This window comes from Podarcis tiliguerta (assembly GCF_965153285.1).
Source record: "Podarcis tiliguerta genome assembly, chromosome: 5".
NCBI lineage: Eukaryota > Metazoa > Chordata > Lepidosauria > Squamata > Lacertidae > Podarcis > Podarcis tiliguerta.
In genome coordinates this window covers 55,913,056-55,939,340 of record NC_139538.1, presented here as the reverse complement: position 1 = coordinate 55,939,340, position 26,285 = coordinate 55,913,056, and the positions used below count along the sequence as shown (strand labels likewise).

Here is a 26,285-nt window from a genome sequence, read left to right as displayed (position 1 = left end):
TTTCGCCGCTTGCGCATGCTCAGATGCTCAAAATGACGTCACACGCATGCGCAGAAGCAGTGAAACATGACCCGCGCACGCACAGACGTGTCTTACACTCTGTTCAGGATGTGAACGGGGCTCCGGAACGGATCCCGTTCGCATCCCAAGGTACTACTATAACTGGTAATCATTTACATTTATATATACATATGTACATATGTACATATATACATATATATACATATTTGCTTTCTGTGCATATATATATACATATATATATATGCACCTTAAATTTTCCAGGCCCATATGCATATTGAAGCAAGCAGAGAACAAAAACAAGCACACCAAAAAGGACGCATGCATGTAGGACAACTGGATTACTAAAGCACGCCTAAAATGGCTACAAAGCTTGAAAGCAAAGAATGCCACTTACTGCCAACAAACTAAATTGACAAGTTATGCCAGAATCACTTTCCACCCTGGAAGAAATCATTTGCCCACCCCCTGCAATGCAGGAATATGCAGCTGCCCCATAAGGGGATCAAGCTTGCAACCTTGGCGTTATCAGCACCATTCTCTAACCAACTGAGCTATCCTTCTGCCAATTCAAAAAATATAGGCCTTTCAACCACAGATACAACACTAAGGCTACAGCCAAAGCCACTGCCCACGAAGAAATCAATCACATTTGTAACAGCGGCTTGCAATTTGAAACGCTAAGTTCAGCTGTGTGTGACTCTAGTTTTTCTGCTGCCATGACTTCCAGTTAAAGTTACTGATGGACCAATTCCAGAAATAACAGTTGACAATGGGACACAGCCATTACTGCATCAGCTCAGAACGGCATATGAACAAGTAACGGTTTGTTACACGTACAAGGTGGTCTCAGATGTTCCAGACAGGAAACAACACACCTATGTAACATTCTGAAAGCACAATGGCTACCATGGAACCAGCTGTTGTTGCAGCCCTAGGGTAGGAAGCAGAAGCAGTTCTTATGCCACTCAAGTGACAGATGAATGCACTTGCGTAAGCTTCATACATATAATAATATGACACCTATCAAGGACCAAAACAGGATGCACTTGCCCACTTACTGATATATTGTGAATAGCCACTTGCAGCTATTCACTACAAGCCATCTGTTGAATATGCTCATCAGCTATAATTGGGGTCTCAAACACTCACTGCCTGTAAAGGCAAGTATATGTTGATGTATTTATTCCAATGCATCTACTGTTAAATGTATTTGAATAAATGCATCAATATATATTTGCCTTTACAGACTTAGCCCTTAGCTGTTTGCAGTACAGGTAGTACACCTATGTGAAGTTTCAACAGAGAACTATAGAAAAAGCAAGGTGGTTGTCACTTTCAAGAAATGAGCACACTGAACACCAAAACCAAGAGTCGTGACTGCTGTTTTGCTGAGAACCACAATGTCCTCTTCTCTAATGCACTCAGTACTGTATTGCATTTCCAAGAATGTTGGGCACTTTCAGATAATTTAGTCTGCAGTCTACATTTTCAAGCCGTATTTTTATCACAGCATTCAAAGTTTTGGGTGCTCAGCCAGCAGCCCATACGCAAATGCAGCATGGCAGAAGGTGGGAGGGGGACCCTTCTGTGCACCAGCTCCCAAGCCAACACAGCAAAGAGGCCCAGATCAGACGTACTGCAGATCCCCACTAGAGGAGGCTGGCAGAGGTGGTCAAGTACAGGGTACTTTAACAACTCCATTCCAGGCAACCCCACCACCATGCTGGAGGAATCATGATTTTTTTTTTGCCATCTGTCCACAATTGCTGATGAACAATCCAGACTGCAATTCAGACACCCCTAAAGTTAGACTTTATTATTTCAATTCTTTAGAGCAACCCTTTATAGTTCAACTAATCGCTCTGGAGCCCAGCAAGACTATTTATTTATTCAGGCAATACGTATCATAAACTCCCTCTTCTACTCTCAGAAATTCTTTTGATGAACTGATCCACTTTGGACATTTGATTCTTATCTGAAAATTTCTTCTTGTTATTCCAAAAAATGTATATTCTAAACCACCTCCATACATCCCATTGGAAAGCATGCCTTCAGAAAGCACAGCAAAGCAATAGTGCAAGGTAGCCTTAAAGGAAGGATAAGCAATTTTTTGCACAGTCCTGCACATATTTGCTCTAGGAGGAGAGTTGTAAAGGTTGGCGGGGCAATCTTGTCCCTTCAGTTTTCATATTTCAGTATGAACTGCACCAAACAAATTGTATTTGCAATGCACAAGTAGAAGCTAAGATGAATTTCTAGAAAACATCGCTACAGAATGCAAGACATCAAATCATCTATTCCCCCATATTCTATTCAAAGTGTAACAGGAAAGCACACAGCTTCTCTTGTGGAGCAGTTAAAACAGAAAACAGGCAGTGCCATCAAATTACTGAGTATGTGCATAAGGAATATCATTCATATCAAACATTTATTAATCTGCTGAAGTGGGTTATTGCTTACAAGAGTGCAAAAGACTGGTCTGTCTATAAATTACAGTTCTAACTAACCCAAATACAGTGGTGCCTCGCAAGACGAAAAGAATTCGTTCCGCAAGTCTTTTCGTCTTGCGGTTTTTTCGTCTTGCGAAGCAAGCCCATTAGCGGATTAGTGCTATTAGCGCTATTAGCAGTTTAAGGGCTATTAACGGCTATTAAAGGCTTAAGGGATTAGCGGATTAGCTGCTAAAAGGCTATTAGCAGCTTAGCGCTTTAGAAAAAGGGGTTGGGGAGCGGAAAAAAACCTCAAAAATCGCAAGACATTTTCGTCTTGCGAAGCAAGCCCATATCGAAATTCGTCTTGCGAAGCACCTCTGAAAACAGAAAACCCTTTCGTCTTGCGGGTTTTCCGTCTTGCGAGGCATTCGTCTTGCGGGGCACAACTGTACTTATTTTTAAAATGGCCATGTGAAAAGTTAATGAGCAAGGCATTTTTTTCATATGGTAAAATGTGTGAACGCTCCCCCATATGGTAAAAAATTTTTTTCACTATATAAATGATACTGAAGGAACAAAGCCATTTTTCAGCCATTTTTCAGGATTTTGTCATTCACATCAGAGCATTCATTAATAGCTTACCAGCCATACCAACAAAGGAAATACTCTTTCAAGAGTTGTTAAGTACAAGAGTGCAGAAAGTAACCTTATTTGGACCACTTAATTAGAAAAAATATCTATATGCCTAATAAGAAAAAACTTTTAAAAACTAAACTGTAAAATACAGTATAACTAACTAAATTATATATATAAGTAGGCTTGCTGAAAAAAGTTTTGAGAATTTATGTAACAAAATAAAGCCGGGGTCAAGACATACCTTACTATATCTTAAATTATCCCTAACACATGTTTAAATAGTACCATAGAAATTGTACCATAAAAGCAATCACAGGCTATAGCCCTTAGAAAGGACCACATCTAGATTAGCTAAATCCCATTATGCACAGGACTTGAAGATACCTGTAATTAGAGCCTATCAAGTCAAGACCCTACAATTAGGATCTACAATAGATCAAGATGATAATATATAGGCTATGGAAGACCTGCCAGGTCAAAGGAGGCAAATCTAAAACCAGAAACAGGAGCAGAACGTTTTCCAATAGCATCAATTACAGAGCTATCCATAGCACAGCAGGGTATCTAATCTCCTTGTACAAAATTGCATCCCAAATAGCAATATATCACTCTTCACACAACTCCTTTATTGCATTACTTATTGAAATTTGTATTTCCAACCAGGGGACTGAACAAAAAAAAGATACAAGGATACTCATGTGCTTGTGCATAAACAAAAATACTCTGTTCACAAGACAGCAATAGGGGCCTTTAAATATTACCCTAAGTACACAGCAGAACCTATGCACCTGGGATCTTTTCAAATGGCTCACCTGCATGAGTGAGGCCAAATGCAAGAAACTGACAGACCCTCTTCCTGGCAGATGATTCTTCTACAATCAGGAACCATTGCAAATAGCCCCCTAATTGCACAGGAGCCACTCATTGCAAATAGCCCCCTAATTGCACAGGAGCCACTCACAGAAAGACAGCAGGCACACAGGGAATTTCTACGCAAGTTATTTCATTAGCTGACCTCACAGAGATGTATTTTTGGTCAACTCCAGGTGTACTCAACATCCACAATACACTGAGTATCATCTTCAACACATTAATTCTTAGCATTTTGAGTGTTCCAGCACTTCTTGTGCATTATCTGTCACGTAACCCTCCAACAAGCCTGTAAGGGAGAAAAGGAATGCTACAAACCTGATGTACCGTCTCCCATGTTTGTTTTTTTAAAAAGCAACCCAAATACCACTTTTTGAGAGTGTGATCAGGACAGAAGGGGGTGCTTAACCTTTTTGTTTCCTGATATGCATCAGCTCAAAATCCTCCCTTACTAGGTCTGCGACAGTATAATAAAATTCATTGTTTTCGCTTTTCAAAATCCCCCACTGCCGCTTTTCCACTAACAGGAGAAAATATACAGGGTCCATAATCGTTTTCCGTCCAGAGAAAAAAGCAACATGGGGGGGTTAAGTAATTTCTCCTCTCCTGACCGGCAATTTGAGTGCAAAAGCAGCAATCTGAGCATCAAGATTTAATCATGGCTTGCCTAAAGTAACTAGTGGATTAGCCAGTAGAATTTTGGCTAAGGTTCAGTTTTGAACTGAGGGCTTTTTAGTGCACACTCACAGCCATTACCCTCCAGCTGCTCACACGTATGAACATCACAAGGACCCTTGCCAGGGTAAAGTAAGTTTGTTTGTTGGTGGGGTGAAATGGATTTAGGGTAGAGAAAGAGGCAATGCCGCCCCCCCAAAAAAAAGTTTGTATGAAAGTAGTGCGCTCTTACACAGGAGAATGCCTCTTCTGAGATAGCACCAACTGTGTCACATGTATGTATAATTTAATAACAAATAATGCTTTTTGTCACTCACAACTATTCTTTTAATCAAATGCCAATATAATGCAGATTTAATTGATAGAATCAAGTGAGATTTCATTACTCTATAGTGACAGACTTGATACTAATCAATACATCCACTGCCGGACTATACAGGATGAAATGCTGTCTACATGTCCAACAAGTAGGGGGTTTTTTGAGGGGGGAGGTGTCAGTCGATTCAGCTGGGTTCCTAGGAACAGCAAACAAGGATTCCCCTAGGTTTAGCGCAGTGCACAAGAGTCGGCTGGGAGAGCCAGGGCTAAAACAAGCCAACTGAGCATCAAGTTCCCACTCTCTCTTCTTAAGGACGCACAAAGAATCTTGCAAGTTAGTAGGACAGGAAGCTTCGGAGAATGGGGTGCACAGACCTCGACCCGCTTTATCGGAAAGAAAAGAGAGGCAAACTTAAAACTAGGGAAAGGGCACAGAGACGCCTCTGGATCAAGATCCCCGCACAAAATAACGACCGTGGCTTTACAGAGAACCAGTCTCAGGGGGTGGAGAAAAGCAGAAAGGGGCGGAATTGCCTACAACGGGACCGAGGGATCCCAATAGTTCTGCCCGGAGATCAGCTCTCCAGAAAGGGCGGGTGCGAGGGAGAGAGAGAGGGAGGGAGTCCCCGGGAGGCAGCCAAGGGGCAGGAAAACACAAGCCGCTCCTTCAAGAGGAAACGCGCCTTGCAATGTGGATGAGAGAGAGAGGCGACCGCCCGTGCGCACCCCACCCTTCCCCGCGCGGGCCTTTCTTCCAAGGAATCGGCTCTGTCCCCTCCGACGTTGCTCATGGCAAGAATGCCAGGCTCTGCGGGGCAGCCCGCGGAGACAATGAACCCAAGGCGGGCGAGGGAAACCAGTGTGTGGCGGGGGGCACCCAGGCAAGGAGAAGGACCACGACAGCTTTTGTACTGTTCTTTTATTTGTTGCCGCTCTTGAAGGCCAAGCGGAGCCTCAGCAGTTTCTCGCCAGCCGAACTACCAAACTTGGCCGGGAAGTTCGCAGCGCCCGGCGAGGAGAAGCGCAACAAGCGGGAAGAGCCCAGGGGAAAAGCCCGAGGAGGAGGAGGACGGAGAAAGAGAAAACGCTCACCCACGCCGTATTTCTCCTCCCGCTTGGTGGGCACCCAGCGCGTCATGGCGCACGGGAGCCCGAGCCTGCCCGCCGTCGGGGGAAGCCGGCGCACGAAGGCAGGGATGCGCCCAGCGGCGAGTCTAGCGAGCCGCCATTTTCCAGCCTTGGCCGCGGCCGCAACGGGACAAGGAGGAGGAGGAAAAAGTTTGCAGGCGAGGGAGAAGTCATGTGGTACAGGCGGAGTCAGGGGGTTGGAGGCCCTCCCCGCCCCTGGCCGGTAGGAAACCCAGGCTTGGCTTCACTCAACTTCCTCCGGCGGCCGCCTCCGAAGCGAGCCCGCGCAAACGGCGCCCCGCGCCTAAGTTTAGCCCGAAGTCAGTCCCACTGAGCACAGCAAAGGAACTTGACTCATATGCAAGCGGACGTGGGTGAGTTTACATAATTGGCAGTGGCGCCGCTTCCAGTAAAACTAAAAACAAAACCCGACCAATAAAGTATTTACTGTACAAGGGAATTTATCTGGAAAGGCGGGATTTTAGACAGTTTTGCAGCTTTTCACTCCTAATCCGGGTAATGCTGTCCAGCACGTGCTCTGGCATCATTGGCTCAACGTAGAGCTTTGCTTCTGAGTAAAAGTGTTTTGACCCTTAAGAGACTTGCAACTGCAGCTGTCAAGCTTCTAGCCCTTAGGGAGGAGAGACCATGAGCAGGAATATCTACAAGTTGCCTCCCGCCACCTCCTGTCAATGCACCCAACTCCCCGCTCCCCGACATTTACCGAGGGAAAAACTGATGAGCGGGCACTGTTGGGCACTGCTGCCCAATGGCACTCTTGAGTCACCGCATCCAATACTGGCTCCAGCTGGCCTCGCCCCTAGGCTGTGATGAGAATGTGCACAGTTGACACTGCTTCCGAAAGCACCCAGTGCCTTCACGGGAAGTCAGGGCAGGAGCATGCACTCTTGGTCAGTACTGCCTGAAAGCAGGACCCACAGGAGACATCAGCACCCAACTCTTCCCTCCCACAACAAAGGTAAGGAAGGGGAAGGGGTTATATTGTGTGGCTAAAACTGTTCACCCACATCTGCAAAACTATCATCGACCCTTCCTCCCAACTTCAGAGCTGGCCAGAGATCACACTGCAGCTGGTTAAGTTAACTGAATTTATGTATTGTTTCCAGCAACAAGTCCCAAAGCAACTTACAACAATAAATATACATAAGCATATTGAAAACAGTAAAATCATTTAGTCACTGGTGCTGCCCAAATGCTGCGGAAAACAACATCATTGCATGATGCTGAAACAATGACAAAGTTGTTGCCTGGTGGGCCGCTATGGGGAGAGCATTCCATAAATGGAATGGGGGCTGTTACACACAAGGCCTTTTCTCTAGACACCACCCTCCAGGCCTCACTTGGAGGTGGTACTATCTCAAGGTGTGTGGGCAGCTTCCTATGGGGTAGCTTTAGCTATAGGGGTCCTGAGCCATATAAGGCTTTAAAGGACAAAACCAGAACTTTTAATTGGACCCCAAAACAAATTGGGAGCTAGTGCAGTGGGGCCAGAACCAGAGTTATATGTCCATAGGGCTGGGCGATACCTGATTTTCAACATCACGATATATTACCAGCTAAATATCATGATATATACTAAGGATGCGGGTGGCGCTGTGGGTTAGACCACAGAGCCTAGGACTTGCCTATTAGAAGGTCGGCGGTTCGAATCCCCGCGACAGGGTGAGCTCCCGTTGCTCGGTCCCTGCTCCTGCCAACCTAGCAGTTCAAAAGCACATCAAAATGCAAGTAGATAAATAGGTACCACTCTGGCAGAAAGGTAAACAGTGTTTCCGTGCGCTGCTCTGGTTCGCCAGAAGCAGCTTAGTCATGCTGGCCACATGACCCGGAAGCTGTACGCCGGCTCTCTTGGCCAATAAAGCGAGATGAGCACCGCAACCCCAGAGTAGGTCACTACTGGACCTAATGGTCAGGGGTCCCTTTACCTTTACCTTTATCACGATATATATCTGCGGCAGCAGAGGGCCTTGCCATACCTCCCCACGGTAGCAGAAGGTGTGCCATGCTTCCTTGCAGCAGCAGAGCTGTAGTTTGTTGGTTCTTAACCAGTCCATCCCTGAGGCCAGGCACCAATGCAGAATGATCTTGCCGAACTCCGAAGCTTCAGAATTGGAAATAAGTGATGCCAGTTGTCATGCTTGCCAAAGGTCAGCGGCAGCAGTATACCATGGCAGGTATATTTCTTCCTTTCCAACAGTTTCTGCTGCTGTCTTCCCAATGTAGCTATATAGCAGTCTTCAACATTCTCTGACCCAGAACCCACATTAAACTGTACTCTGTAACATAGTAGAGCTATACAGCAAATATGTGGAAGAAAGGTATACTCCTCCTTGCAAAAACTAAAAGAGGAAAGAAAATATCCTGAGGAACACATAACATTTTCTAGGAAATAAAGCTATTTTTATAGCACCTTTGGATACAAGTCCTTTCTTGTATTGGCACTGGTTTGTTGCAGTCCTAAGGCCTGGCAGATTATAAATGAGACTGGAGTTCCATTACTAGTGCAGAAGAAACAGAAGGGAAATATGGAGCCATTTGCAAAATGCCAATCTGACCTTTTCCTTAACTAAAACAAAGACTTGAAAAGTAAAACTGCAAGAATAAATTCTAGGGAGTGGGGTGGAGAGGCATAAGCGCCTTATTGTCAAAGGGCTTTCAAAGCAGAAGCTTGAGCCACGCTACAGTTTTTCAGCCTGTCTATTTGTAGAGTTCACAGCTATATCGTATCATTTACAATACTGTAAATCATATTGAGACTACTTCGAGTAGCTGAGTCAAGTCAGCTGAGCAGGGTGGAGTCACTTTGCTTACCTGACTTCCCAGTACAGAGGTCACTGCTGGTTAGGCGGTGGGGAAATTGGCATGGTGTACGTGCAGCAGTAGTAGCTCTGGATTGGCTCCGCTACCCCCCCCCTGACCCTCTCCCTTTCAGTTACTGGGAGCAACTTGTGTGTTGAGAAGCCATGTAAACAAAGCTACTCTGCCCTCCTGATCACTGCTAGAAACAGGCACCTGAAATGCCCTGCAGATCCAATGGAGAGCTCACAGGAGTTCTGATATGCAGGAATTCCAAAGAAAGGTGCCCAAACCGCCAGAGTGGTCAGGTCTAACAATTTATTAAAGAAAGGTACAAACTTACAGCAAAGGTCTAATGGCTCCCTTCTTGCCCCTGCTCACAGCCTATCGTGGGTCAGACACCACAACAGGGAACTGGCTTGTCCACACCTAAGGAAAGATACATACATTCTTTATAGGCCCAGGCAGACTACATCACATGGGAACACAGGTGGCTGGTATTAACCATTACCTCCCACTCTAGCTATGCTTGGGACCTGTGGGTACATCAAAGCATGTGAAACACATATCAGCTCAGTGCTACCTATTAGGCACGGGTCATCTTGACCATCAATATGCTGCAAGCAGGGCTTCCAGAAGAGCTCACCTTTTCGGGTCAACACAGCACCTAACAAGTTAAATATATGATAATGATGCTGAAGCTGAAGCTAGAATCTTAATTACATATCGGTTTTCACATACATTTTGGGTTCAGTTGGACAATCAGTTATTAGACACAGGAAAACAGGCGTGATGGAGTCTGATAATGCAATTAACGCCAAATGCAGGCCTTCTGTTATACCTTTTATACCGCTTATTTTATCTTGGTGCTCCGATTCATGCCTATATGACAACAGTATCCAGGTCTCTCCCAGTGCTTTATCACATTACATTACGGTATATCTGCCAAAGAACAGACTAAGATTCCTACTCCTGTTAATAAACGAACCTTTGAATTCAAAGACCATTGTGATGTGCTGACTTGCTCTACACACCGGCATTTTTGCCTTGGGGTTGGGAGATCAAAAGTCTTTTATCCTCAGTCTTCATGGCTCGTCATCTACTGTATTTAAGTGATTTCAGTCCTTAAAAGACAACTTGTAGATGAGAACAGAAACTTTGATCTAAAGTGTTCGTCTTTCATTTTCTCTAATTTTTGAAAACTCTTGAAAATGAAACAAGTGCTCAAATCACCAGTGTGAAAGGGAAAATTGAAAGTTTTTCTATTGTGACTTCAAGGAACCTGAAGTTAAGCAGAATTGGCATTTACCTAAGCAGTTAACTGGCAGCCACAGACTTTTTTCTTTATCTCAGAAGATTTTCAAAGCAACCACCAACTTGTAGGACCATACTCATTTGTACTGTACTGCCCTTTGTACTTTCCAAGTATCCTAACCTCAGGTGTCTGACTTCGCATCTTTGAGGAAGAAGGCAGTGGACATGGAGAAAGAATCAAAGGGTAAGAGGACCCAGAGCTGGTCACAGTGGTCCCTGCTAGACCAGAAGCTCCAGTACTGTACAGGAGGAGGACATGTGACCAACACCTTTCCATCCTGAAATGGCCCACCCACGATGGCTGTGTTTCACCTTCTCTTGGAGGCAGTACAATCTTCACACTGCTGCTATATAGAGGCATACTCAGAGGTTCTGACTGTAGGCTTCTCAGAGGCATCTGGTTGGCCACAGGGAGAACAGGATACTGGAGTAGGTGGGCCTTCTTTGGTCTGGCCCAGCAGGGTCTTCTTATGAGGAAGTTCTGGCAGGTGTGGGTAGAGCTAACAAGCTATACTCACTTGCTTAGCTCTTTCTGCATCCCGAGCTTTATATCGAACTACGTGTCTAGAACACCCTGCTCGCTTGTCTGCTAGAGCTATCACCTGGAGCAGAATACACAAGTCGTCTTGCAGTGATGATAATACCCACTACTTAATAATAAGAATCCAGAAAGGTAAGGAGAAATAAACACAACAGACTTCAGAACTCATAAGTCATATGAGGGCAATGGTTTCCACTAGTTTCTGACTAACTCTTCTCATATTGCTTTTACTTCTCACTTTCCTGGATTCTTATTATCACTCCTTGGATATCATTTGTTCTTCACTCCTCATGACTTCTAAGTTCTGCTCCTTTCATAGCGCAGCATCAGTGACAAGCAGGCCAAACACCCAACTTCTGCCATTCATCTTGCATACTCCAAAAAACAATTTCATGCTTTTCACTCAAGAAAGAGGCATAAAGGCAATTGTGGGGGCTTTTCTTGTATTCAGTGTTTGTTCTGGCTTTGTGGATAACATTATTCTGTTCACATTTTTTTAACTACCGATACCAATCCTGACGCTAAATACACTATTTCATTATGTCCTCTGTCATCAGTAACAACTGAATCAAACTCTTAAAAAACTCACATTGATGTGTGGTTAATTTCTGTATCAAAACCCATGATCAGAAAATTGCTAGTATTGTGGCAAAGTTCCATTTCCCTCCCCCCCCCCCATTGTCATTGCCTTTATTTTTCTAAATAAATCAAAGTCACATGAAAATGCAAACACACTTGTTTCTGTGGCTCAGTGGGCTTAGGTACAGTGGTACCTCAGGTTAAGTACTTAATTCCTTCCGGAGGTCCGTACTTAACCTGAAACTGTTCTTAACCTGAAGCACCACTTTAGCTAATGGGGCCTTCCGCTGTTGCCGCTCCACCGGAGCACGATTTCTGTTCTCATCCTGAAGCAAAGTTCTTAACCCAAGGTACTATTTCTGGGTTAGTGGAGTCTGTAACCTGAAGTGTATGTAACCTGAGGTACCACTATATTCTCATGACACCAATCAGCCTGAGGAAATCTGAAATATACTGTATAGATAACTAGGATAGGACTGCCATATGTCTGGATTTTCCCGGACATTACCAGAATTTTAAAGGCGGAATTGACACCTGGAAATTCTGAAAGGCGGTACTTTGTCCTGGATCTTAGAGAAGTCAACCAAAAAAAATCACGGTTTCAGAATCACGTCAGCAACTTTGGGGTTTGTCTAAAAAAATCTCAACAACTTTTGGGTTTTCCTAAAAAAAATATGGCAACCTTAAACTAGGAACTCTGAAAAATGAGACTGGAGCTAAGTGGTGAACAGTGTGCCCCAGAATTAGCACAGAATTTAAATTATGATAGCAAATATTATATTCTGGGTCCACAAATTTTCACGCAGCACTTTCTACCATCCATGGGAACTGAATAAAAGAGCATCTGTAAGGGAGGGGGACTTTGCAGTTTGACATTACTTTGAAACTGAAAGAATAAAAGCTTCCTTAGACTCCAGCAGTCAAGAAAGATTAGGTAACCTTGGGAAACCAATAATATATATTTTTTCCCTTCAGACTGTGAAATATATTAGTAGATTTTACACAGTGCATTTCTACAAGTAATGTCATTTGCATTATCCTGTTCCACTGCTGGGTAACAACTAGAACAAGATTAAAATAATTTATTCTAATCATACAAACTTCAAAAAAGAACTGAAAAGCAGGCCTGTCTATAGTATCTGCATATTGTATCTCTGCCTCATTTGTTTGGAATTACAAGCCATTTATTAATGTGCTACATGAAATTAAGGGTCATCTTTCTAGAGCTACATAACATCATTTTAAATATTAAATTAAATCCACCCCCACTACTTGCCACCACCAGTATTTGAAATTCCTGGTCATGCAATTGGAAATATATTTGTAATGGGGTGAACTGAAGCAGAGCTGTCAATCTAAGTTGAAAAATCTTTGTAATAAACACAGGAGAGATGTCATATGAATGTTGGGAAATAATCAAGTTATTTTGTTATAATAAGCAGAACTACACAAAATACACACTTTTAACTCTCTGATCCAACTCTCCTGTGCCTAATAATTTGCTTTTCCAATTATTTTCAGCTTGGATTTGATACATGGAGAGATCAAGTGTGCTGTAAAACCATAAATAACGTTCTGCTGGAGAACATATGAAGAGCCCTACTGGATCAGATCGAAGACCATCCTGTTCTCACTGTGGCCAACTAGTTGCCTTTGGGAAGCCTGCAAGCAAGAACATGAGCACAACATCACATTCTCCACTTCTGTTTTTCAACAAATGGCATTCAGAGGCATGCTGGAAGGAGTTCATAGCTCTCGTGGCTAATAGCCTTTGACAGCCTTATCCTCAATGATGTGTCCAATCCCTTTTTAAAGCCTTCTAAGTTTGTAGCCATCATTACACCTTGTGTAAGTGAATACTGTAGTTTAATTATGTACTGAGTGAAGCAATACCTCCTTCTGAATCTTCCTACCTTTGGTTTCATGGCTGACCCCTGGTTCTGGAATTATGAGAGAGCAAGAAAAGCCTCTCTCCACTTTTCTCTGCGCCAGGCATAATCTAATACACCTTTTGTCACGTATACAATCTTACATGTAATCCTTCCTTCAATAAAATATTTTTTTAAATTTCCATCTCATCCAGCATACATTCTACCAATCCCACTTCACTTGGTAAGGTCAAGACTCTGGACTGGGTGCTATGAAGCCAGGGTCTTTGTGCAGTTCTTAATCTCTTTCACTGCACACCTAATTATAATTACCTGGAAATTGTCTTAAATTAATGGGACAGACTTCTGAATGTATGGCAAAGAAACTCATAAACAGACCTGGTGATCATAGTGTGAGAGTCTTTAATGCAGAATGTGTGGAACAAGGTGATGTTATCAAGAATTAAGCATCGCTCCACTTTTCTGTTTACATATAAATAGGCTCTAGGATTTAAAAAAGGAATCTGTTCATTGAATTAAAAGAGAGTGAGTTAAGGCACATACAAATTCACTCATGCACCCAAAAGCATGGAAATTATAAGTCAATGTCATATATATATATAATTGTTTTTCATAAAACATGAAAACAGACTGACAGAAGGGAACGTGTTCAAAATGTAATGTCCCTCTCAAAGGTCATTACTCATTACAACCCAGATAATGACAAACTAGAGCAGTGCAGGCACAAGATGAAAATATAAATTATGTCTCTGAACCATAGTTTGCACTTTACATTCCTGAAGCACTATACCAATATTAACTATTATCTTCAAAGAACCCTTGAGAGATAATAGTACATGTATCTGTATTTGTGACTGAAATACAACAGAGTGAAAACCAACTATTCCAGAAATGGAAGGAGCCTACATACTGAAGGACCCCTTGCTAGTCTTTGTTCAGAGTAGTTAACGAAGTCCTTACAAACCACCCTTTTGAAAAATGTAGGAAGATTATTATGAAAAATGTAGGAAGATACTTATTAACTACAGTGGTACCTCAGGTTACATATGCTTCAGGTTGCAGACTCCACTAACCCAGAAATAGTACCTCGGGTTAAGAACTTTGCTTCAGGATGAGAACAGAAATCGTGCTCCGGCGGTGCAGCAGAAGGAAGAACTTCTGACACAACTCTTAGGCACTGAGATTTGGTCCTGATGTTGTGGAAGCAGAAGAAGATTAAGGCAAGGGGTAGCCAACATCTGTACAGTGGTACCTTGGGTTAAGTACTTAATTCGTTCCTGAGGTCTGTTCTTAACCTGAAACTGTTCTTAACCTGAAGCACCACTTTAGCTAATGGGGCCTCCTGTTTCTGCCGTGCCGCCAGAGCATGATTTCTGTTCTCATCCTGAAGCAAAGTTCTTAACCCAAGGTACTATTTCTGGGTTAGCAGAGTCTGTAACCTGAAGCATATATAACCTGAAGCGTATGTAACCCGAGGTACCACTGTATTCTCAAAAGATACTTTGTTCTCCTATAAATTATCTGGGGTCCAGTAGTGTGATCTTCTATTCAACTTGATCTCTTTATTGCTGATCAAACTCTACAATAAAGGTAGAGTAGGTTAGCGGTAAGAATATAGTAGTTATAGAACATGTTTGCTCATGCATGGACAGGTTGTAACAAAACGAGAAAGGCGAAACAGCTGAATGAGTACTGTCTCTTCATCAGTAAATAAATTTAGGCAAGGACAATACTTAAATAGCATGGTCATGTAGCAGCACAGATCCTAACATTCCACCATGCAGATGGTGTGAACCAAGCCACATGAGACCCCAGCTAGAAGACTTTTTACATGGTGGAGGGGAGATGCTCACATCACTTCTTTGGCACAATATTTTTGAACATGTGCACTAGGGCTTAGTTTCACTGGTATATCCATGGTTTCCCAGGCCACTTAGAGCCCCCAGTCTACCAACTGTTCATTTTTGCTGTACGTTTCAACATGTGCAGCTTTTATCATATCAGTTTTTTACTCGGGACAGCTGATCAGGTGCCATTTTAGAACTGTGATTTGCAACCAAGAGTTTGTCGACACAAATTCCCAAATGATACTTCAAACTGTGCACAGATCATAATTTGATTGGTGCCATATGGATACTAACACTTTTATGTACTTTCTGAGAAGAAAATGGACCTATCAATCCCAGCCTACTTGGAAGAAACTAAGCTAAAGATGTTGTATTCAGGTGTTTTATTTTGTTTTAAAGTATTGTTTGGACAAGTTTCTATGAGAGCGCATTCATTTCCAACCTGTGGGATTATGGTCAGTATTTACACAGACCTAAGACTTGTACTGTTACATTTTATTGTGACCCCAATTGGTACACTGTTTACACAGCTATAAAGGCAGTCTGCAACCTTAAACATACCAGGGAATAATCCTATTGAGCCTAGTAGGATTTGCTTCTAAATAAACATGCACAGGACTGTGTTGGCTATCTTTTACTATAATTGCACCAGATTGGCAATGAGGCTTATCTGGCAGCCTCTAAGTGTGCACCATATGGCAAAAAGCCTTTTTGTTTAGGCAAACTTTTGCCTTATCAGGCAGATAATATTTTTGCCTCTGTTTCATCTGCTGCGCCTGTCTTTGTTTTTTTTATAAATAATAATAATAATTATTATTATTATTATTATTATTTATTTTGAAATATAATTTTTATTACTGTATTTAAAATTGGTTTTAGCTGTTTTTAGCTGTCCCATGTTTGCTGTTGTGCATAAGCAGTAGAAAGGTAGATAAAAATCCTTGGATAAAATAAATGAATAAAAGTAAATGCCAAAACCCCTAACCAGCACAATCCTTTGGCCACACATTCAATGTTTTCTGACTATCCTCTGAACCTTCACTTTGTTCCAGAGGTCAGCTATCCTTGACATTATTATGTCCAACTTTATAAAAGCATTCATTTGAACTTATCATTCAAAATCCCATTAAGAAAAGATCCGTCTAAAAACTGTTCGTGCGCCCATGTGTTTATATATATCAGTCTTCAGAGCAGACAAGCCAACACAAGGGCTGCCTTGTGAAATTGTAGTTTTGTCTTTAATAAGCCATTCACTGACAGGCAATTATTCACAAAGGTTGCTCAGTGCTAATTTTTTCTTCATGCTGTGCCTTCCTGTCCCTTGATTGTGGGAATGTGCTCCTGTGAATTATAATTATAAGCAAACATGATCTAGTATGTTTGAAATACTGTGCCAGAGCTTGTGCTCTTCCTCTATATTGATTCTGTTCATTATAAAGATAAAGGACTTCTGAAAGTAAAAGTTTGTCTCTGAAAGGAAATGTATTTGACATAAAGCTGCAGTTCTTGGTAAGACTTGCTGTATCGACTAAGGAATCACAATAGAGACCAAGTCTATTGAAGTCAATGAGATTCTCTTGCCAATAAGGTTTTTGCATCAGGCACTTTAGCATGGAAGATTTTACAGCAAGCACAAAAGTCAATATTGGAATGGCATTGGCAAGACTAAGAAGACCATATGCTCCTCTAATGCCCTTTTCACATGATCTGTGGCCATGTATAACAAACAGAGAGGGGGAGCAAGAGCATCGAGTTAGACCCCATGCAGTCCTCATCTCTGTAAACACAGAGTCTATACACATATAAGATATATACATTTTGTCTTACTGACACAAGGGTCTCACAATAACAGCATACGCTTTCTCTGCCAGTGCACAAACATTTAGAAGCGATCCTACCCAACCCAGCCAGTGTAACTAATAGTTAGGATCATCTACTTTCTGTCTCTTACTCATTGAACCTTGGATTGTCCCTTAAGCAAAATTCATTACAAAGCAACCCAAGTTCCTTTCTATGTGAGCCACTGTTCACCATGCCCGTCGGAATTAATTCTATGTTAAAATGTGGCTATCATTAAGGCAGTGGAGAAACTCATATATATATATATATATATATATATATATATATATATATATATATCTGTATATTGTGGCACATCAACCATTGACCAAGGCTGACAGCTTTAATTTAATTTGAATATTCTGGGTTTTTAGCTCTCCCTTTGGGCATAATTTTTAATATGAAGCCCATTTGACCAAGGAACATTTCACATCATATGCCCAAGGTATTGCTCATGAAACCACTAGATTATAAAAGGTTGAGATATTCAAATAGGTTATTGTTTATAGTTGCGTTATGCATTTTTAACAGTAGCACTGCACATTTTTATTCGTTTTTAAACCAGGCTTGTTAAAGCATGCTGTAGTACTGAAGAATTTATGTCATACGTGGTAGGAAAAAAATGTATTGCAGTTTTCTGAAAGAGGAATTTGTATTCACAAATTGCTGCTGTGTGCATGGGTTCCTGCTATGATTGATAGTGCCAATCATCTGTTTATATTGGAGAGGAAACAGGGAGTGTGGTTCAGTCTTCTCTCCCAGCTCCCAAAACAGATGATCATTGTGATTTTTGATAATCTGCATGGGGCTGTATATTTGCAGCCCTGTGGAAGCAGGCACACTGCAGCCTAGTGCTATTCCTTTGTGCAAAAGGACTAGGGCCACAGAGTGCAACGAACTGCCACTGCTGCTGCCCTATCTTCTGTACAGTACTTCCATGAAGTAAATAGTATGGCACACCTGCTGCACTTGTGGGCTGACTCTGAATACAGGTAAGATGACGCCTTCTATTGAAGCGCCGCCCACTGCTGAAAGTGCAAGCCCTCTTTTGCATTTCATAATATCCTTTTAGGAGGGAGAATACAATCTGAACAATTTTTAGATTTATTTATTTTTTTAATGTAAACGCCCACAGATCAAAAACGCTTGCATAATTAAATTCCCTACAGTTCCACAAGGCTGCTTCAGAGCAAGTGACATCCAAGACTGCAGCCTGACAGGGATATTATCATATTTTGCTCGAAAAGACACAGCTGCACTAGTTTTTTTTTAATCAAAGCTAGAGGTATGAAAGCAAGCAGGGATAGACCACAAGCTGGCTCTCAAGAGTCAGGCCAGTCAGAATCAGCAATTTTATGTAACCATGTGAAAACTATTCGCCCCTTGAGTTGCCTGATCCCTGCTGGACTGGCAACTGCAACGACCTTCTCTGGCCATCTGTGGTGATTCAGCTCCAGTGCAGCGAGGAGCAAGTGAGCAGCTCCCTTTCCCAGCAAGTTGCCATAGTGCAGGGGTGTCCAAACTTTTTTCAAAGAGGGCCAGATTTGATGAAGTGAACATGCATAAGGGCCGACCAAAGTTGCCGACCTTTTTTTTTTTTTTGAAAGGATTTTACCCCTTTTTTTTTGAACCACAGGAAGGAACTGCCTGTGGGGGCCGGATTAAACTGACCGACGGGTCGGATTAATCCCCCAAAATGGACTTTGGATATGCCTGCCATAGTGGTACAAGGCATAAGACATCTACAAAAAGTCCTTGCTTTTGGACTCTTGGCATTTTGAAATGCAACAAATATATTGTCGATGTTTACTCTCACTTTGGTTTGTTGTGGTTTAATCTGTTGCAGTACCTACCAATTCATGAAGGTATGGTCAATGAAAATAAAAATCCTTTCCCTCTCCCTGTTGATTTCTCTTTGTGTGTTGTGGTGGTTTTAGATTGTAAGCCTGTGGGTAGGGACTGTCTAGTACTTACAGCATTCTGAGAGCCCTTTTGGCTGAAGAGTAGGGTGAAAATGCTATAAGCAAACATACAGATTGAATATGTGAAAAGGACATGTTGCAATTTGATAGGTTAAAAAGTGACATACGAGTCCGATCTGATACGGATTATTTAATAAATATATCTAGCACATGCTTATTTCCATATTTAAACATCCAAGTATACATTTACACTTAAAAGCTATACAAAAACCAGCCACACCACAGAAATGATAAATTAAAATTGATTCCTTTTATGACTAGTGCCAGCTTGCCACAATAGTTTTACAAAAACAAACTGCATGGCAGAGAAACACAAAGGAAACACAATGGTACAAATATCACATTGGCTTTCTGTAGGTATGAAATGAACTGTAGTCACAGGAGGAAAAGTATGCTCCAAATTCATCAAAAATGCCATGCTGTCTCTCAGTAAACATTGTTATATAAGGTCATATAAGGGACAGCAGTGGCAAATAGTGATACATTTCCAAAATTATATTTAATTTGAAAACTAATGTGTTTCTACATGGGTTTATAAAGAAGAAATCAAGCCAGACAAAATTGATTGCTTTTTTAATTGAATTACGAAATTAGCAGATGAAATAAATTGTCTGCATGTAAAATATCTAGGATTCAATAAAGCTTTTCACACAGTGTCTCACAGAACCCTGCTTGGAAAATGAATTAAAACAAAACTGGAAAGAATGTTGCTTGAAAGTAAGGGGGGGAATCTGTGGCCCTCCAGATGTTGCTGGTATACAATTTCCACCATCCTTGACCACTGGCTATGCTAGCTGTGGCTGATGGAGTTGTAGTTCAACAATATCTGGAGTGCTCTAAGTCCTCCAATCTTGCTCTAAGCACAAGGCATATTAGATTACCCTTCCAACTTATAATTCTGTGATTGATTGATTGATTGATTGACCCTATCCAATGTGCCCCCCATGTGTGCTCTCTTTCTCTCTTTACAGACTCTAAAATCCAGAGATGCCAATGAGGTGCCCATGAGTGCAATGGCACCGTTGAGATCTTTCCCTGGCGGCCAGAGAGCCTGTGAGCCCTCCCCACCCCCACTGTTTCCTTGTCTTGAAATGGTGATGGTTGTTATCTTTTTCTCCCTTGAAAAGTACATAGAGGTGAAGGAGGAAGTTGCAAGAGTGACCGTTGTGCCCACTTCCTTTTTCAACTCAATGCTTTTTTAGGTTCAGGTTAATTCTACTGGATCTGACTTTCTAACCAGATTCTTTGGGAAAGCAAAGTAGGTATACACACTCTTCCCAGGCAGGGGGTGGGGTTGATCACAAGGGGAGGAGAAATGGCCAAAAAGGTGGCACTCGTGGCACTCAAAAACCCAAATGTACCTATGGTCTAACAAGTCTAGCAATAGCCAGTTAAAACCCTGTAAGACCGCAGCATCTTACAAAAAAGCATCTGAAACTGACATAGGAGGGCCTGCAAAGAAGGTGAGATTTGCATTGCACCTAAGTGGGGCTTGCATTTTTGTGGAGCCACTACTGAAACAACCTTTTTCTGTCTTCCACTCCTGTTGATCACACTGGTAGGCTTACAAGGAGGGCCTCTGAGATAGCCATAAACATTTTATTCGAGAATCAATGGAGACTGAATAATTGCTATTTCCTACATAGTCCACACACACAGTGTAGATCTGTTGCATTCCACCCCCACCCCACCTCACCCTGAAAAGCACTTCTTGAGAAACTGGTTTCATTCAAAAAATAATTGCTCATTTTAGACTGATTCTGCATTATCTCACAGTGTGTCCAATTGCAAACTGATGAATACAAATGTAGACCAGCACAATGACGTTGTGGTTGAGATCACAAGCACCACATGTGGGGCATGTGCAGAAAGGAAATAACATGGCTAACCTAATGAAGAGCCACAATTATGGATCAGAATCAATCTAGATTGAAAGCAGGAAGTTGAGGGTGAGCACAAACAATTCCAGACTGAGAAAAAGCTACATTTTTTTGCTCTACAAATGGATTAGTGTGTCCACAGCCTGAGCTTAAAATATAGGCATGATGACAGTAGCAAAGACAAGTCGTCATCTCTTGACTGTTGGTCCTCATGTGAATTGCCAGTCTTGTTCTGTGCTATGCATGCTTTTAACTGGGGGCACATATTTGCCCCTCTGCAAATTGCTCTCTTCCATTCCCCTTTATGATGAGTGTATTGTTTTCATTGCAACCCAACACAATACCTCAGAGATGACAACAATTTAAGAGCTGGTACCAAGGTTACAGGAACTGGATTACCCATAGAAATACCTTCTGATGAGAGTTAATGTCAGAAGAGTTTATGATCCGAAAAATTGTTTATTATTATGTTTTCTTATAGTGCAAGTTTGATCCTACACTTTTCATTGCACTTGTAGTTTTCTCATTTATTCCCACAGCTTTCCAACATGTATCTATTTAATTTACTTTTATTTAATGGAACTGGTACACCTAATCATAAAGACCTCTAAGTAGCTTACATAAAATATAACGGTAGATATCACAGAGCACTGTTATTTCAGACAGAAACTGCGGGTCAAAATAGACATTACTTTAACTGTGTAGTTGAGCAACTATGTCAGAGGATTTTAAAAGATTAATTTTAGTTTATGGGGTAACTTCCACTGGGACAGTAGCAAATGGCATAGGGAGTTATCCCACCCCAACACAAGAGCAATGAAAATCATTTTACACAGCAATAAGACTTGCAGGGGGGGTGAGAGGAGAGTTCCCATGGGCCCCAGAGATGAAAATGTTGACTATGGGGCATCTGTATTACATTTTTCAAATCCCTAAGTATGGCTAACTACACAATTAAAGCAACTTCTAGCTTGACCCTAAGGCCTACCTGAAAGTCTGATTGGAATGGTTGCTACTGTCTCTTTAGTTGTTTCCACATCAATCCTGCAAGGCATAAAAGTTTCTACCATCATGAATTGCATAGATACACCATGCCCATTACACTGGTTGCTTCCATTCCTTGAGCTATGTGAGAGCAACCGTAGGGCGCAGCTAGCATATAAATGAGTCACAAGGGTACTTATGACACCAGCCACCTTATATGTCCCTATGTGGGCAAGGACTTTAGCCTAGGTTATGCAGGTCTAAGGCTAACATTGCATTAATACAACAATAGCACCAATCTTTCTACACCTAACAAAGAATACTGTATTAGGGAATACAAGACAAAGGGTCTTGTAGCACATTAAAGACCAATACATTTATTATGGCATAAGCTTTTATAGACTATACGCACCCTGCTGGATGTACGGAAGTGTTTTCCCGAGCCACACATACATATATACATGCTTCAGGCAGGAGTGACATTTCAAATAGTAAAGTTAGAAGGAAATGACATACAGAGTAGTACAGACAGCGAGAATTGCATTATTAACAGTAGCAAAAATTAGTTGTGTTGATAACACAGTTATCTTGTCATTGGCAAGCCAATTAACACATCATGTGTTTTTTTAAAAAAATCCATGGCACCACAAGTAAAAGTACTGAGCTTCTTGATCAGTTGTAACTTGGTGGTGTTAGGTTGCTTTCTTTGTTCCAATATGACTCCTTTAGGTAAACTGCAGAATGTCTGGAGGCTGAGATGTTCCTCCATTGGTTTTTCCAATATTTCCATTTCTGATGTCAGATTTGTGCTCATTAATTCTTTTGCGCAGAGACTGGCATGTTTGTCCTATGTAGAACGCAGAAGGGCATCCTTGACAGATGATGGCATATATCACACTGGAAGATGAGCAAGTGAACAAATCCCCGTTGTTGTGGATGACAATAAATATATTGGAGAGAATTTCAAACAGCAACACCAGAAGAAAATACACCCACATGCCCATGTCTCTTCCGGCAACACTGTTACAGGGACCTAATAATGTCATTCACAACAACAGGAATCTATCTATCTATATCACGATAACATTTCATGTTTCTGATGGAGGTGGACAATACCACAGGATTCTATTGTTTCTGCTATGTTATATGAATATGGCTACACTTCTGGAAATTGTAGGACCTGTTGTTAGAAATTACACTAAAGGTAATCATAATGTTTCTATCATTTTTTCATTGATCTTAACATCATTATATATCTTAACATCATTACGTACCTGCTTCTGGTTAATTTTTAAAATAATGTACTGGAATAGGCAATCTGCTTATCAGTACTGTTGTGTAGGGGGTTCCTCTGTGCCGGGCACCAAGCTGAAGGGGCACAAATTAACAACAATTTATATTTATATAGGCACCTACCAAAAGGAATAAGAAATAGGGGCTGGGGGGTAAATTTTGTCCTTGCTCAGGGAGCCATATTACCAAAGTCCGCCCCTGTGCTTATTAAGAAACCTATGTAAACAATACACTTTAGGAATTCTGCTAAATTATATAACACATTATTGTTTTCTTTATGATCAGTCTGAGAACATACTGTAATAAAATGTAACATTCCATAAATCATTGAAATGCAAGTTCCCAATTGAATATTGTAGGCTTCTGGTGATGGGGGAGCCTATTATATCATTCAGCCTCAGTGACTATCATTACTCAAAAAGACACATACAAACTTTTCAAATGAAAAAGTATTAGGAGTAGTCTTAGCTATTACTCTCTGACACATCATTGCTTTGCTCCATAGCAGCTTTTGCTTAGGACTAGTGCTATAAGGGTTATGCCTCTTGGAAATGAAGGAGGGGACAGCTGAAAAAACCTTGCAGGAAACCACTCTAGGTCTGACCCTACTCATATCCCCTAAAGTTTATTTACACCAGGGATGGGGAAACTGTGGCCCTCCATATGTTGCTCAAATACTACCAGCCGCAGCCGGCATGTCCCATAGCATAGGCGCCATATCTGGAGGGCCATGGGTGCCAAGGCACCCACAAAATTTTCACTCTAGGTGCCCGTCCAGGCAACCCAACGTGTTGCATACTGCAGCAGGGCACTCTGCCGGGCTCTCCCACTGCAGGAGTGATGTCACGCGTGTGTGACGTCACATATATGCACTGGGCTCCCACAGTGTTGGGTGGAACCTGGTGTGCCTATCTCATGGTCAGGGATGATGGGAGTTGGAGTGTGGTGACATCCATCTCTACAATTCTATGATTCTATGAAACAGAAACAGTCTATATTGTGATCTTTTCTTTCTGATACTTACTGGTAGAACCCTGCTAGTGAAGTCAATGCTGTTTTATTCCTTTGAAGCATTTTTCAGTTATGCATTTCCTCTTGTTGATTACCATCTTGCATCTTCACTCGAGATGTCACTTGTCTTTAACCTTTCTGGTAAACTGGACAGTGTAGAGGGATGCTTGCAGATCTTGTATATTTGCTTCTCTACGTTTCCAAGACCGCAAAGCGTGTTCTCCCTAAAAGAGAGCACGTGTTGCGGTTGGGGGAACAGGCCACCCTGCCATGACTTGGCATTTTTGGAAAGGAACCCAGCCGTTAAATGGTTAAATGGGTTGCTGGGGAGTATTGATTGTTGCTAATTTGGAGGAGGGGTTAAGTCTATAAATACAGGGGACAGACGTTACCACGGCCTCTTGGCCGTTTTGCAGCGGATCAGGAGCATTGGAGACGGTTGTATTGAACTTACCTTTTGATTCCACTTTCGTTTTCCCTTGGCCTAAAATAATAATAATAACAATAATTAGAAACTTCCTATTGATTTTAACCTTGCTAGCCCTCCCCCCTCTTCTTCCTCCCTTGCCTCCCCATTCCCCCTCCTTCTCCTTCCCCTTCTAGCAAATAACCCCCCCCCCCGTTTTCCTTGACCCCTTATTTTGCCCTATAAGTATTAGAAGCGGGAGGAAGAAGGCTCGGGCGTTGAGGGTGGGTTCCCCCCCCCCGCCCCCAGCCAGGGGCAGGCTTGCCCCCCCCCCCCGTTTAAGGAGACCTGTTTATGTTACGAGGAGGCTTAGGCCCTCGCCGGTCCCCGGACTAGCCTGCTGCTTTAGCCTCCGAGGCCCGGCCTTCGGCGGCCTCCGGCAGGAGCGGACTGTGTCGGCCCTCCCGGGCCTCCCGATCGGGCGCTTGTCGGCCGCGGGGGGCGGCTGGCCTGTCTGGCGCGCTTCGCCGCGGCCGACGGCGCTCCGGGCGGCGTGGCGGCACCCCTCCCACCCCCCCCCCGCTTGGCGTGGCCGCGTGATCGGCTGTAATTTCGCCGTCCGCGGGGCCTTGACGGGGTGCCGGTTCGGGCCTCGGCGCGGCGGCGCGCCGTTTCTAGCCACCCCGCCCCCCCCCCGCGACGTCCGCGCGGGGAGGAGGGGTGAAAAAATCGAGTGGGCCTGGGCGGGCGCGCCCAGGAACGGCCTGTGGCCGGGCGCGGCCTGAGCCGCCTCCGGTTGTTTCTTGGGCCTACTGGGCGTTCCGCCCGACTTTTTGTTAGCGTGGGGCTATATTTTTCAGAGTCATCCCTGCTGGGAGTTTTTTCTGACCTGTTAGCCCTTTGTGGCCGCTGAGTGTGGGTGCAGCCTAGCTGAGCGCTTAGGGCTCCCTCCAGTGGCTCGTTTGGACATTGCGCCCTCCCTCAGTTGAGGCAGGGTCGGCTGGTGACCCCTGCTGGCCAACCTGGGAAGGTGCACTTGTAAGTGCCTCGTGACCTGATTGCAGGTTATTAGCAGGCAGTTGGAAGATAGATAGATAGATAGATAGTTGCTCAGGGTATTGCCCAAAAAACTCCGGAATCAGTTCCTTGTTCGCTAAATAGCCTAACGGTAGGGCCTTATTATTTGGGAAAGCACTATTAACAATCCATTGTTCATTGTCTGCCATAAGAAAGGTGTACGCGGGAGCAGCGGTGTATTGTCCTGCCCGGTGCTGGGCAGGTTTTGCCTGATTCCCTCCCGCAGGTGGTTTTGCTTGAGCGGTACCCCCCTGGGAGGACAATTGTATTGACTTACCTCCAATTTTATTAGCAGATATGGCTCCAAAGAAGGACTCTGCCCGTCCTGGCACTTCCATCACGTCAAAGCGGCCTATTAGAGGCCCATCACAGGCTCTTCGTTCACCTGACCCGGTTCCTCCAGTGGGCCGGGTGCAATCATTGGTGCAAAGCATGGCTGGCGATCCAGCTGCATTGTCTCGCTTTGCAGCGGATATGGACGGTTTCCTTCAGCGGTGCTCCACCCAGCCTTCGGTACCTTCCAGGTCACGTGGTCCGGCTGTGACGCCTTATCCGGCATCTCCATCGTCTAGCGAAGACGGGGGAGAGGGGTCTTTTTCCAGGGGGCTGGTCACTGATCCCCAGTTAGCCCAATTCCCCGTCCTGCCTGAGGTCCGGGGCCGTTCGCGGAGGGCGGGTCGCTCCTCCAGGGGGGCCTCTGGGCGCGGGGGCCCTTCGGCTTCCTCCACCCAACGGGTTGACCTTGC

At 43.2% G+C, this 26,285-nt stretch overlaps 1 protein-coding gene and 1 long non-coding RNA gene across 5 annotated transcripts in view; one reads left to right on the top strand and one right to left on the bottom strand.

Annotated features, from left to right (window-relative positions):
• DOCK1 (dedicator of cytokinesis 1) overlaps positions 1–21,853 on the bottom strand; it is a 359,825-nt gene extending 337,972 nt beyond the window's left edge. For 2 of the 4 annotated variants that reach the window (XM_083439577.1, XM_083439579.1), the window contains exon 1: positions 21,757–21,853. In XM_083439577.1, the coding sequence (XP_083295703.1) occupies positions 21,757–21,850 (94 nt within the window). In that variant the 5' untranslated portion in view covers positions 21,851–21,853. Of the gene's footprint in view, positions 1–6,044; positions 6,256–21,756 lie in introns of those variants that run through there. The other 2 variants (XM_083439580.1, XM_083439578.1) reach the window with 2 other exon arrangements.
• On the top strand, positions 6,314–13,609 carry LOC310677210. The gene is made up of 2 exons (XR_014510989.1): positions 6,314–6,454; positions 12,853–13,609. It is a non-coding gene; the product is annotated as an uncharacterized lncRNA (long non-coding RNA).
• Positions 21,854–26,285: the final 4,432 nt, after the last annotated feature.